This window comes from Gymnodraco acuticeps, unplaced genomic scaffold, assembly GCF_902827175.1.
Source record: "Gymnodraco acuticeps unplaced genomic scaffold, fGymAcu1.1, whole genome shotgun sequence".
NCBI classification, from domain to species: domain Eukaryota; kingdom Metazoa; phylum Chordata; class Actinopteri; order Perciformes; family Bathydraconidae; genus Gymnodraco; species Gymnodraco acuticeps.
Genome location: NW_022991584.1, coordinates 2,064,529 through 2,079,227, shown reverse-complemented (window position 1 = coordinate 2,079,227; position 14,699 = coordinate 2,064,529). Strand labels below are relative to the sequence as shown.

General features: G+C 40.4%; 1 protein-coding gene across 2 annotated transcripts; it reads right to left on the bottom strand.

Moving 5' to 3' along the window:
* Positions 1-4,185: 4,185 nt before the first annotated feature.
* On the bottom strand, positions 4,186-9,147 carry LOC117533769. Of its 2 annotated transcripts, none has more exons than XM_034197689.1 (2): positions 8,862-9,147; positions 4,186-8,738 (listed from the first exon to the last, which is right to left on the bottom strand). In XM_034197689.1, exon 2 carries the CDS (start codon positions 7,097-7,099, stop codon positions 5,000-5,002), a length of 2,100 nt encoding a protein of 699 aa, XP_034053580.1. In that variant the 5' UTR covers positions 7,100-8,738; positions 8,862-9,147; the 3' UTR covers positions 4,186-4,999. The 2 variants fall into 2 exon arrangements, 1 of the variants encoding a protein (XP_034053580.1); XR_004567111.1 differs by having other exon boundaries at positions 4,218-4,249; positions 4,373-9,147.
* Positions 9,148-14,699: the final 5,552 nt, after the last annotated feature.

Genomic DNA, 14,699 nt, shown 5'->3' with positions numbered 1-14,699 from the left:
AAAAAGTGTATCTCGAGCCAGTTTCTCAAACTTACCTACCCCACCTTTAACAATCTGTAACCTCAAACTAATCTGTTCCATTTTTTAAATTATAAGATAAGAACATTATCAGCCATTTGTTCTTTGAAAACAGGATACGTTTTTTATTACCAATTCATCCACTTGTCTGACGGACATATCGGGGTCTTGATCAACGTACTGTGGATCCACGATGCAGACATGTGAGTCAGAGGAGTCATAGGAAATCATCACCCCAATCTGGACCCAGTCTGGCAACAACAGAATCAGAGAGCTCATTGTATGCCTCCTTCCCATGGAGGAAACAACTGTCACTAGTTATTCACTGTATTTTAACCTCATCTATCAACACAGGCCACAGGGCAATAACAAACGAGGGTAGGATGACTAACAATGGCAAAGAAAGCAGATTCACATCTGCAGCGTTTCCTATACCTGAACTTTAGTGGAAGAATAAAAGACAGCACTGTGATGAGGTGATGACACAGTTCATACTGGGATTAAAAGCACCCTCTGTGACCCTGAACAGGACAAGCAGGTATAAACAATAGATGGATGGGAACTACATTTTAACATTTAAAGTGGATTCTTTTAAAACTGGAAAAAACATGCAAATGCTGTTGCCACTACCCTAAAAAACATGCCATTTCACACAATGGCATTCCATTATTCAAGACAGCTATTGATGTTATTGTGAGGTCAGGTGGTCATTATCACTGACCTCTAAATAGAAGGTACAAGCAAACTGGTTTTCATCCATAAGGCTTTATCTTATTTGTCTAAGATTTTTAACATTCTTAATTGACTTCATGGCTACCATGACATAGCATCCGTTAGCTTACCATAACAACATTAAACATGCAAAGACTCCACTAAATTTGTATTTGTGTTCTTGTGTCTATATTGGATACATTGATTGTTATTCATTTTCAAAGTCAACACTTTGTTTCACCAATGCTTGAGGCCGATCCGACTCTGGCATAGTTGTGAGCTTTATGGTAAACAATAATGTTAAAAATTGAAGGAGCAGAAAGGAGTGCCTTTCACTGCACCGTGAATGCGACAAATAAAATAGATTGATTATGTTAAGCTGTTTTTGTTGTGCAGTTATCAGTAACAAATTATGTATCATCACCAGATATTTTCTGACTGTAAGCAGTTGCTAGGAGCACTCAATGTTGCACTTATCAGATTTGGTCAAATGACTATGTGTCATATAAAAAGATTTGCATGAATTTACATGTTGGCAAACTGAAAGATGAATTATCACCCAACTCTGCAAACATCCTCACTCTTCAGAGATTTAGCATATTTAAGCGACTTGTTACGGGTGTTCCTCGCAACTTAACAGTTTTGATTCAGTCTCACTCCTCTGCTTCCTGCTTTGGTGAGAACATTCTGATAAACACACATCAGCATAACCTGCCCAGCACCAAAATGCAAACCAACCTTAGAGTATGTGCTGAATGTAAATAAGCACGTGCACCATATCAACTTTATGTGAGGATAATTATGTCAGTGTTATGTTTCCAGCTTGTTCTGTTGCCCAATCATAGTATATCTAAGATTCTATTATATTGTGTGATTGCTTTAATCAGTGTGTGTGTGTGTGTGTGTGTGTGTGTGTGTGTGTGTGTGTGTGTGTGTGTGTGTGTGTGTGTGTGTGTGTGTGTGTGTGTGTGGTGTGTGTGTGTGTGTGTGTGTGTGTGTGGTGTGTGTGTGTGTGTGTGTGTGTGTGTGTGTGTGTGTGTGTGTGTGTGTGTGTGTGTGTGTGTGTGTGTGTGTGTGTGAGACCGACCGACCGACCGACTGTCCTTGCCTTTATCTTGTATGTAAAGTGTTACCGGGTCTCTTTGTCTTCTTACAATGCAAAATCAACACAACACTATTTTGCTTGTGTCAGAGAAGGAGGTCTGATTTTTTCCCTCACATTTCCAATGTCAATAAACAGTCAATAAGTCAGCAGATATTTTCCTTTAGTCACTGAAGGTAACATGAGCTGTCATACTGAGCTTTCTTTTCATCCAGCCACAAAATGTGTCACCGCAGAGAAAAAAATCAGCTCTGAGCCTGCGGTGTAAGTCTGCCCTGACAGGACTGCTGAGATAGCTCTGCGTCCACGGCAACGCTCAGAGAACTGCCTGCCTCGCCGTCCACACGGCAACAAAGCTCACACAGCAGGCCTCGACCAATCAGGACGCTTCAAAGGTGACAGGCCCGGGCCAGGTCTTCCTTTGCTCTCTGTCGCTATGGCTGCTGTGGGTTTTTGTTTTCCTGAGAGAAAAACCTGGAGATGGAGGGAGAGAAGAGTGACAGAGAGATGGAGAGGGAAAACATTTCTCATTCAAAGATATCCAGTTAAGCTCGCACAGGATAGATAAACACAAATATATGAACTGTTAAATCCCTTAAAGCAGATTGTCAAAGTTACATTTGAGGATGGCACCTGGATAAATAGTGTGATTTTATGTGGGTGACACATTTGTTATGAGTTTGCACTTTTCTTTTTTTTTCAGTTTGCATAATTATGCATATTATGTTTGTGTATTTGCATGTACCTGTCTCTCTGCATTTGTCTAGACATTATAACCACAAGTAGATGTGGGGTATGATAATCATAATAACTGTCATGTTAGTCTTGTTTTTCCTGCATACACATACAGTACAAGAGGCTGCAAACGGTCCAGTCTAGACTTTATGTGTTTAGCGTTTGCAATGCAGTTAGCTAAGACTACATTAAGAGTTTGCAAAATCAAACAAGTATGAGCTACTATTTTGTCTTTTTTGGGGAAATATGCTAATGCACCAGTTAAATACTGCATCTATGTGTCATTCAAGTTCAAATAGTGCGGCGCTGGTGCACTTACATAATGAATTTCAGCAAGAAGCTCTGAAGTAGAACTTGGACCAGAGCCTAACCATGACTGAATCTCAATAATGCTTACACAGTAAAAGAGGGCAGTAGATGTCTTCAATGCAGAGGTTATTGTGTGTTTGTGGTGTTTATATAAAGGAACACAGACCAGCCAATGTATTGCATACACTTTGCCTGGTCTCTGTTTTGATTTGAGACAACCCAAGTAGTTTGCCTCGATGTGCAGAGGTAGATAAGATCTCAGAGTAATGAAATGTCTTTGAAAAGAGACAGCCAGTCACAATGGATTTGTTGTGTATGTATCCTGAAGTGACCTCTAGTTTGAGTGTGTATGTATTATTGCTGGAGCCGGTTGGAGTCCATCTGTGTGCTTGGATTTGGTTGCTTCGATCCATGCCAAGAACAATACTCCTTCCTCCTGTGGCCTGGCTATACTGCTGGCATCGCTTCACGACTTCCCTTTCACATAGAGTCTTGGAACCGTACCATGACCAATTAAGAGTGGCTGTCTAAAAAATATGAAGCCACTTCAGGGTGATGACCTTTGGTTCTGTTAATTAAACTTTTCTTGCTTTATTTGGTTCAAACAAAGTATCCCTGAAGAGAACTGGTGTTGAAGGAGCCATCTTGATAGTTAAAACTGGAAAACTGAAGTTTACAAAAATGACTAAAATGTTCACATTATTCCTGCCAAAACTGACTTGTTGACTCATCTTGAGATTGAGTGCGAATACCCAACATAACAGAAAGTGAGAAAATACATTTTCCCGCCACAAAATATGATGAAGTTTGTAAAGACTGACAGCCGGGACTGTAAAGCTGAAATCAGACGAGTGCAAGCATCAAAGGTGGCAAAGACATTTAGTAAAACTGGATGTCTAAATGACTATTCGCTAAAAACGTCTTTAAAAGGCAACACTTATAGTTTAGTAGTGGTGATGTAGCAGCAGAACACACTGCATTTTATCTTGCACATTTATAGACTGTCCACCATTTTTCACCACTTACTTTAACTGTATCGGCAAAGAACGGAATAAAGCACATCATCTTGTTTACCATAGTTGATCATGAAGGCCTGTAATAAGGTATCTCTAGTTCCTCAATAGCACATGCCACTGCTGAGATGTAATCAATTCACAAATTGTGGTGGACCACATGCAGCTAACTCAGTTTGACTTCTCTCGTTAACAGACGTGGTGTAAAAACCATGTAAACATCTTTATAGAAGTTGGAATTTTTGTTATTGCTGCATGGCACACATTCAAACAATTAAAGTTATTGTAATTCCCTCGAAGCACAGGCAGACACAAGTGGCTTTCTCATTACGGGTTTATTCCTCCGAATCCACCGTGAAAACTACACAAACAAACAGTATAAATGACAAACATAGTTTCGTGTTAGACACACAATAACATGCACAGCATGTGAGATAACTAGCAAGGTAATAAACATAAAAGTGATACAAGCACAACAACATACCTCGTTGGGCTGCATGCTCTGTAAACAGAGGGAAGTATTCTTCAGTTCTCTTCACAACTTGTATGTATAAGAATACAACACTAACGGAGCTGTAAGTATCCGTGCATCTTACTCTGAGGGTGCTTCTCATGTTCTCGCTCTCTAACTCACGCGAGAACAGCATAACGAGACGTGAGCTTGGACTTCAAAATAAAAGACGAAATATTGCACGCATGAAACATTACAACAATAATAATTAGTACACTTAGAAAATACACATTACAGTTAAATTATGAACATGTAAAGGCTGCACTTACACTCCCACCAAATCACACATTACTCGTGAGATTTCACGCAAAAGATTGTTTGTACAAAGTAGTCCTTTGAAATAGACATTACCTGTAGATAACAACTTAACATGGAATCTCAGGCAACACATTAAACACCTTATTCTGCCTCAAACAGAGTAACAACCTTGTGTACAGGTCTTTCAAGGAACACAGTCCTAATTGTGGGTTTCCCCTTTTTGTCTAATGTGGTTTGGCTAACCAGTAATTTAAGTTTTCTGACCCTACTATCTGACCCTGGAAAGACTTCTTTAGTCTTCTTTCAAGACAATTTAGGCGGTGTACTGCGCACGTCTTGTTGTCAGGTAACTTTGGTCTTTCGCCTTTGAATGGTTGTACATTCATTGGTTCTTTGTTTCACACCTTGGTGTTCTTTGGCATGTCGTTTCAGTCTTGCAACTGCTCTTGACCAATCAGAGCATTTCTGTAAGTGATCCAATAATGACCTGTCTTCCTTGCGAAGTTCAGGATCATCCTCATTGATTTCTCCCACCTTGCATTCTCTTACAGGTAGGTCCTTTTGCCAAAGAAACTTTGGTACTGTGAACCAGTTTGAAGTCTTCAGTCGCTCTGCAGTTAAACCTCGAGAGGCATGCTCTGCTGGATTGTCTTTAACTTTGGTTCGGCTCACATAGTGTACTTCAGTTTTGAGACTGAGAGAAGGTTCTACACCTGGTGTCACTTGTGTTACTACTATGCGATGGCTAACGCCAATGGCGTCTCCATAATCTAGACAGGGATTCATGTTTCCAACAATACTCCATCCAAGGTCTGTACGTTGTGCGTAAGGTTGATTTTCTTTGCCAGACACAACTTCTCTTGGAAGTAAAGCTTGTGAGCAGTTGTACCCTATGAGCAGACCCACTTCACAGTCTTGCAGAGGTGCAATCTCTCCTTGGAGGTGCTCTAGATGAGACCAAGCTTTTGCAGTTTCATCTGTTGGTATGTGAGTTCTGTTGGCTGGAATGAAGTCACGTGTATAGACTGGTGGTAAGGGAATCTTTTTACCGGAGTAAAAGCCTCTGACTTGTAAGTTGTTCACTCTTTGAGCGCTTACAACTGTGGTTCTTGAGGTCATAGTAGATAGCTTGAGCTTGACTTGTTGTTTACTTGCTTCCAAAGCCTCAGCTACTTCACTTAGCACAAATGTTGTGTCACTTTGAGAATCCAACAGAGCATATACAAGGATTTCTTCTGCTGGTTGACATGTGGATAAAAGCCAGACTGGAATTATAGCAGCTGTTTGTGTATTACCTTCACCAAGTATTACTCTGTTGGAAATAGCTGCTGTGGTTCTTTCTTCTTGTTGTGTTGGTTGAAGTCTTTCTTTGTATCTTTCTCGATTTGTACGCTCTTCATGCAGACAGGTAGGATGTTGCTTCTTGCATACTTCACATACACTCCTACTGTGGCAGCTCCTTGACTGATGGCCAGTCTCGAGACATCCAAAGCATAGCTTCTGAGCTTGAATGTACTTGATTCTGTCTGGGACAGCTTGCTCCATGAACTTCCTGCAATTGTGCAAGGAATGCCAATTCTTCTTACAGAGAATACATGTTAAGACGGTGTTTTCGTCTGAACTTGTGGTCAGTGTCTTTGCTGCAAAGCTTTGTTGTCTTTGAGATTTGGTGTTTTCAGCTTCACCTTGCTTCAGTGATTGCAATGATGTGACAGGGTTACAGGCAATCTTTGCTTCTCTTGTCAAAAACTTTACAAATTGGCTGAAGGAGGGAAATTGTTTACTGTCTTCTTGGACTTCAGTAACCTTCCGATTCCAGCTTGCAGTTAGCCAATCTGGTAATTTTGAAAGTATTTGCCTGTTTTCATTACAGTCATTCAAGATTTCTAATGCCTTGATATGGACCATGGCAGCCTCGCAACTATGGAGAAAGTCTGCAAAATCTCTGAGCTCAAAGCTGTCCTTAGATCCTATCTTGGGCCACGATTGAAGCTTGTCTCTATAGGCTTTTGCAATTGTAAATGGATTCCCATATCTCTCCTCCAAAATCTCCCATGCTGCAACATAGGCAGATTTGGTTCCGAGCAGGAAATAACCATCAAGTGCTTTCTTAGCTTGTCCACCAACATATCTCCTTAAGTAGTATATATTTTCTTTGTCTTGGATGTTCTTCTGGTCAATCAGTATTTCAAATGAAAGTTTCCAGTCATTGTATTTCAATGCATCCCCACTGAATACTGAAGGTTCAGGAACTGGAATTCTGTTGGCAGTTAAGGCACCAGCTAGCACCTTAACAAGCTCTACTGTACTTTCACTTGAGGAAGTAGTGACAACCTGTCGTTGAGGACTTGTGGGAGCAGGCACTGGGTTACTTACCAGATCCCTCTCTAGCACGTCTTTCCATTCTTCTTTAATGGACTCTTCTTGGTCATACACTTGCATTCTTGCTCGTGCTGCATTTAAATCTTTTACTGCTTCCAAATGCTGTATTTTTCTCCGTTTGTCATCTAGAGTCTGTTGTAGAGCTACATGCTCTTCTTCTAGACAAGCTTTAATTTTAGCTTCTTCTTCCTTGCTTTCTGAACGATGTCTTAACTCTTCTGATTATCTTTCTGAACGATGTCTTAACTCTTCTGCTTCTCTTTCTAAACAACGCCTCATGGCTGCAGTCTCTTGATCAGCTATCTTTCTTTTAGCTTCTGCTTCCAGGCGCTGAATCTCCAAATGTTCTCTTTCTTGTTCTTGTAACACTTTCAGAACAGCTTGGCTTGCAGCAGCCTCAGCAGCAGCTTCTTGTCGTTTCACAGAAGACTGGTTCGATTGCTTGGAGTTGATTTTCGAAGAAAAAGTGTAGGTGCTTGAGTTAAAGAGAGAACCTGCTTCAGGCCAATCTTTCTTTTCTCCTTCTGGAACCTTTCCATCCAGGAGACTTGAGGCTCTGATCATGACAAACTTAGAAATCTCTGCACACAGATCCACTCTTCGACGCGTGTCCTGGTCTGGAGTTGAGATTGTACGCAGATCCTCATAAACATGTTGGACATCTTCTGACAAACTTGTGACATCATGAATTATGTTATTAAGCAAATCTTCAGACAAAGACTCTGTTGTTTGAGATAATGGCCGCTTGGCTGTTTTCACTTGTGTTCTCCATTTCTCATAATTGTAGTTGAACTTTTGTAGGAGCATTTTCATTTGTTCTTCTTGCATTTCTCTACCCTTTTCTGTAGGAGTTTTAGTTCTTTGACCTCTTCTTAGCTGCTGTGCTTCAGTGTTATCCACAGCTTTGTATTGGGGCTCTGCACTTTCCCTAACCTGAATTGTAGGCTCACTAGACTTAGACATTAGTAATCACTACTTTAAAGTGACTCACTTTTATAAACAGCAAAATGCAGTTAAACCTTTTAATGAACTTTCAACACTTACTCAAATGTAAGTGTGACTTAAATGTACCCTATAAGACTTCAATAGAGGTAGAAATGCACTTAAAATAGAAAATGTGCAAAAAACAGCTTAATTGAACTTTACACCTTTCAAAAATATACTCAAAAATAAGACTTCAGAACTTCAATGAAATAACTTTCACTTATTATTCCCAAAAACACACTTTGAATTAGAAATTGGAAATAAAAACACTTGCGTTCCCTTTAACTTTACGCCTTAATTAACAAGCCTTAATAAAATGACATGAGCAAATAAGTCAAAACGCTAACCACACACGCTACTATAGTTGGCACTCACGGTAATAATGGTTTAGCAAACCTTTACAGAAGCCCTTTACTCAGATAACTATTGATTTCTTAGTGTCCAAGTTCTTTATGGCTCTGTCTTGAAGCGTTGCTCTTTTAAGAACTGCGCGCGTCGTCCACTTCTGTGTGTGCATGCGTAGTTTCTCCTCCTCCGGCGGCCATTTGAAGACAGCCTCGTGCTCAGTCCGTGATCCTCTGAAGTTGCCGCTTCGTCAATTAAGACGCACTCGCGTCGATGGACAGTCGAGTTTTCACTGTAATTCCCTCGAAGCACAGGCAGACACAAGTGGCTTTCTCATAACGGGTTTATTCCTCCGAATCCACCGTGAAAACTACACAAACAAACAGTATAAATGACAAACATAGTTTCGTGTTAGACACACAATAACATGCACAGCATGTGAGATAACTAGCAAGGTAATAAACATAAAAGTGATACAAGCACAACAACATACCTCGTTGGGCTGCATGCTCTGTAAACAGAGGGAAGTATTCTTCAGTTCTCTTCACAACTTGTATGTATAAGAATACAACACTAACGGAGCTGTAAGTATCCGTGCATCTTACTCTGAGGGTGCTTCTCATGTTCTCGCTCTCTAACTCACGCGAGAACAGCATAACGAGACGTGAGCTTGGACTTCAAAATAAAAGACGAAATATTGCACGCATGAAACATTACAACAATAATAATTAGTACACTTAGAAAATACACATTACAGTTAAATTATGAACATGTAAAGGCTGCACTTACAGTTATATGTTCATGTATTATAGATATTATAAAGTGGAACAATGTCTAAATTAACATAGTTGTTCATTGACATAAAAAAAAAATGCAGTATGATTCAACAGGCTAATTGAAAACTGATTCAGATGTTTCGGGAATGCCAGCCACGTAATCTTATGTTGTTTTTGGCCTTTGCTATTAATTCTGTCAATAACTAACATATCCCTATAAACATTATCAGAAAGCTTCTGTGGGCAAAATCACTGTGTAAATATACGTGCCTATTAGTAAATCTTCATTGATTGAATTAGTTCTTCTAAAAATACTCCTCGTAGATTAGAATGTAATTCTTGCTGATCTTTGACACGTTAAGCTATGGCACATTTTGCAAGTCAAGAGCTCTGCTGGACTTTAAATTTAGCTCCATGTCCCTCAGCTGGCAAACATCTCTTCACTCAGCTGAGAAGGACTAACAAAACATAACAGCGCTCTCTGAGTTTTCCCACGACCGCCTATCCTCGACAGTTGGCCCTGACAGTTAACAAGACAGGTGCACGTCTTTCACTAAGGCGGGCATTTGGTGTCAGCGCTGCTCCTCCAAAACGACCTTGACTCCCAAGTGAGCAGAAAGGCCTTCTCTGTTTGCATTTACAGGCGTTGGTATTAAATTGACTTACTGAGTGTTTGTATAATTAAAGGATCAACGTAAGCCAATAGTTAAAGCAGTCTATTTGGACAGAGTGTACATGTGGAGGCGTCTCTCCTGTCATTGTGTGTTTTGTCTGGATCTTCAGTTTTGCTCTGAGGGATGAATATATTAAGAATTATGAGATCTGTGTGTATGTACAATGACACTGTAAATAAATACGTTAAAGAGTCACTTTATGTTCAGAGATTTACTGTTGATAAACATCAAAAGACCCGGAAAAGGATCAACCGGCTAGAGCCGTGTTTACATTCACATTTATTTATAGACATTTTGAAATAGCACTAGAAAAGCTGTACATAAAGTTTGATTAAACTTAATCAATGGTGCAGAAAAGTTTGCAAAAAGCTCTTTGTCCAAAAAAGAGTTGATTCACAAAATAGATACATGGAAACAGCTTTGCTGGACCTTTAACTCACGAGTTAATATTGTCTTCATGTCTGAAAACATGAAACATGGCCAATACTAGCTGACTACAAACACATTTTTGAAGTCACCTCTCCATGTTTTCTCCTATAGATTGGCTGGATGGCCAATGTGATTTGATCTGTTTTCTGATTTGCAACCATTACTTCTTCTATTCTGTTTACTGTTGAAAACTAATTCAAATGGTAGTTGGACACAAATGTCTGCATTGTGTACTCTTACACACAAATTGGAAATAATCCAATTTGGCATCAGCAGGTCTATTAGACCAGAGGGCACTTATTGTAACATCACAAATAGAAGAGTTGCCATGAGCCAAATAGAGCAAACACCAGAGTCACGATCGTATTACTGTACCAAAACAAACTTTACGACAAACCCTCAAACACTACTCCACCTTGGCATGGCACACACTGCTGAGCAGAGTGAGGCTCCTCCTCAGGGAAGAATGAAGCTGCAGGACCATCCCATCCCAAACACTCTGCCCAACCTGTGACCCAACTGAAAGTTTTCACCTCGCTGTTCAAATAGTTGACTTTTTGACCTCTGCAGAAGTTTGCCTTGACCCCTGCACAAGTGCATAGTGCCCCTGTCCTGGCGCAGATCGCATGCCGTGAATAACTGGAGCGTGGGTTTACTTATGGAGTAAGGCGTGCCAGCAGCAAGCGCACATGAGCAGAGCAGCAGCTGCTGTGTAAAGCTGCCTGTTATGAGCCTGTGATACTCTCACATACATACACACATAGTGTGGTTATGAGAAGTGGCACGCTCAGGGGAGTGACAAAGATATGGGTGCAACTGATGTGTGAATGTGTGTCGTGTGTGTGCAAGTTTGTGTGTTTATGATACAAAAACCATAGCAATGTGCCATTCATATAGATGCATGGGATTCTTAGGGTAAGATATGCACTGCGTGTGCACCAGGAGTGTATGAGTTCTTATATGCCCTTCACTTATAGCTTCTGAAACACTGCTGACACAACTCACTGCTTGTGAACTATTTACAGGCTGAGTAACCAAAGCAGATATTATCGTACACATGCCACTGTATCAGTAAAAGTGGGATTGGGTTTTAGGTGCGTGTCTGTACATGTTTGTACAACACACCCTCCTCCATAAGCTCCGGCAATTTAAGATAAGGTTGGGGGGTGGGGTCTGTGTAGCATCAGTGGAAAACCCTGAAGGAGATACGCTGTCCTAGCGAGAAGGGCATGAAGAGAGCGACAGTGAGTGACAGCAGCAGTACGTGGCTCTTTGGACCACTTCGACCCCTAGTCTGAAAGGAAGCCTGTGAGAAAACAATAAGGGATGCTTCCTTGCCACACAGCTAATATAATGTGGGCTGTGATAAGAGCGATAAGAACCTCCCTGCCATGCTGCGCTATTCTGGGAGGAGTGGGCTCAGAAAAACAGGATATCCCCCTTTGTTTTGTTTTGGTTGGTGTTAGTTGTTGTGTGTGCATGCAAGATTTTATAGTGATAGTGATGGGCTGTGGCACACAGTCACATTTCTTTGACCCCGTCTTGTCTGCAGATGGGAAAGGGGGTCAGGAGGTTATAGGGGTCAAGCAAAGGGTTACAGCTGGTGCTCTCAATGTCTACACAGTAAGACAGAGAAAGCTCTACCCTGACAACCGCATAGCAATTATGGAACCTCAGTGTTATAGGTTAATTAGTACATCTTGATCTGGTTACACTTTCTGTGATGTCCATGTCTAATATTCATTATAAACAAACTTATAATGCATTAAGGTCAGCATAGCTACAGTTTTAAGTACTTTTAAATAATCCAAATGTTTTATAACAATAACAAAATATAAAGCAATTTATAATGACTCAGAAGGTCAAGTGTCACGACCTTTGCTGGGTCACTACATTTGTTTTTTGCCAGGATTATGTATTATAATTGCTGTTTGTATCGTCATAGGGTCGTTTTTTGAATTGTTAGCTAGTTGTTTGACGTAGAGGTGCTGATGAGGCCATATTACCTCTATCCAAACATCTGTGTTTCCCCAAAATGTAAACGGTGTTAGGTTAAACAGACAAATTAGTTGGTTCAATAGCACAACAATGATCCATGACATTATCAAAAATCACAACAGCTATTTGTTTTCAGGCCACTTTTTAGGTTTCTCTAATGTGTTATCATGAGTTTGTAATCATCATGGCATATTTATTCTTGGCACCTCCTTCTTTTCCTTGTCTCCCTCTATGCTAGAGTTATCAGTCAAGGAGGGGGAGGGATGCTTCACCATGCCCGCCCCACACTAATCCATCCCTCTCCCTTCAACACACACAGTCAGCATTGAAAGGATTTGTTTTTCTACGTTCCCTCCATCTCAGGTTACAGCAACTCAATGTTTTCCTGTCAGTTTTGTTAAAAAAGCAAATTCCCAGCTGAGTCTCTGGCCTGGACAGGGAGACACAGCTGGTGCCTCAAAACCCCAAAGAGTTCCCCCTGCTCTCCTCAGCTGACACTGAAATTATAACCTGCCATAGACTTTATATTTGAGATTCATAATCAAAGTGCTTTTTAAATGTGAATCATGAACACAGTTTGGTGACAGTCTTATTAAGATAGCTGTTTAAACATTTAGCACTATAGCTTTACAGAATTGGACAGCTGCTCCCACCTGATCACCATATTGTATCCCTAAGGGGATCATATTTTCTAAACAAAACACAGCCATACACATTTAATGTCTGTGTGGTTGTATATGCTTACGGTGCAAATACTTCAACAGAGCAGAGCATAAGGACCATAAAGTAATAAAACTTGACGGCTCAGTCTGGTTGCTGGCACTTAAAGCTGATATACAACCAAGAAGATGCTCGGGTGATGAACTGTTAGCGTCTCTGCCTGCAACCCGTAGAGCAATTTTAGGGTACATCTTCTTTGTGAATACTAAAACATGTTGGTTGTTTGCCAGAAGCTTTTATAAATTGACATTATCAGGTTTAAGAGACATTTTTACGATAGACATTCTTTTTTTTTTACCATTTACCAGTTTTTATCCCCGTCTATTTGTTTTGGAAAGAAGGAGGCATCCGAGTGCAATTCGGCCCTTGGTAAAGTCTCCTGAAAAATGAACAATAAAGGAATTGTAATTAGTAAAATCTGTCTCTAAAGATGGTAAGGGTAGTGCAATCAACTCCCATGACCCTACGCTACTTCAACACACCACCTCTCTTTTATTATTGCTTTTATGGAGAGACCCCTCGTAGCAAAACATCACACTGAATGCTTAAACAAAAGCTGAAACGGTATTTTATTTAAGCTAAATCTATATAAAGAACTTGGTCAAGCTTTTTTGTTTAGGGACAATATAGCATTTGCATTTAAGTGTCATTTTGCTCCAATCAAAGTGCCTCTCAGATGGTAGAAAAGCATCTCCCGTCTGCATCAAACACCTTAAATCATTTCCTACTGTAAATCAAAACCATTAATCCCCAAGTTACTTAAAAATAATACGCAGGTTAACATATTAAGCTTTAATGCTTCAATCAGAACTGTGGCACGCTCATAACAAAGACCTCAGCTCGATGTCGTGCCATGTAGTGAGCGTCTCTGTGTTGTGATAGTCTCCATGGACAGTGATGTCACCTCTCCCAGTGTTAGATAAGAGCCTGGAAAGTCCCCAGTGCGTGACTGTCCAAGCTCATTTTAGAAGCTCTTATCAAGAAAAGTCCTAATGCTCTTGTGTATGGTCATCTATTTCATTGCAAACAAATGTATGCAGACACACACTCACACTGGTTGCTGTTTATTGGTAACATAAGTACTGAAGTTTGCTTATCTATATATTGTTAACGGCCCACCTCTTTCTAAACCATTATGTGTAAACAAAACTGAAACCTGAGTCACCCAACATGAATAATGTCTCTCATATCTGTTTTTTTGTTCAGTTCAGCGATAAGTGTGATCATTGGAAACCACAACACGAGCCAAACAGCGTTTTACACGATAACCTCATTGCCCACAACCTCCAAACCAGACGAGTGAGGCTGTGGCATTTGCATTTGCAAATATCCTTTCATGCAAGTCTGTGTGAGAGTGTGGGAAAAAAGAGGTTTAAAAAGGTGTGTGGTGGGTACGTGAGAGTCGCTTGTCACACCATGTCAAAGATGCAAAACAAAACATTAGAATCACCAAACATGAGATTTAGCCTGGTTTTCATCTCAGAAGCTATCATAATGTTGTATGCTCGAATCTACTTGCTACTGAATTGCTTTTTTCAGATTGTGTGAGTGTGTGCACCAACAGCTGGATGTCATTACTCATGTTTGTGTGTGCTCTGCTCAGCTCCCCTTTTGGCCTTTTGTAAGTGTCTGTGGAGCCAAAGGCTGTTTCCCTGTGCACTGCTGAGCAACCAGAAGTTTAATGTTCTCCAATTGAAATTAAGCCTGTGCCAAGATGGACAAGCTACCCATCAC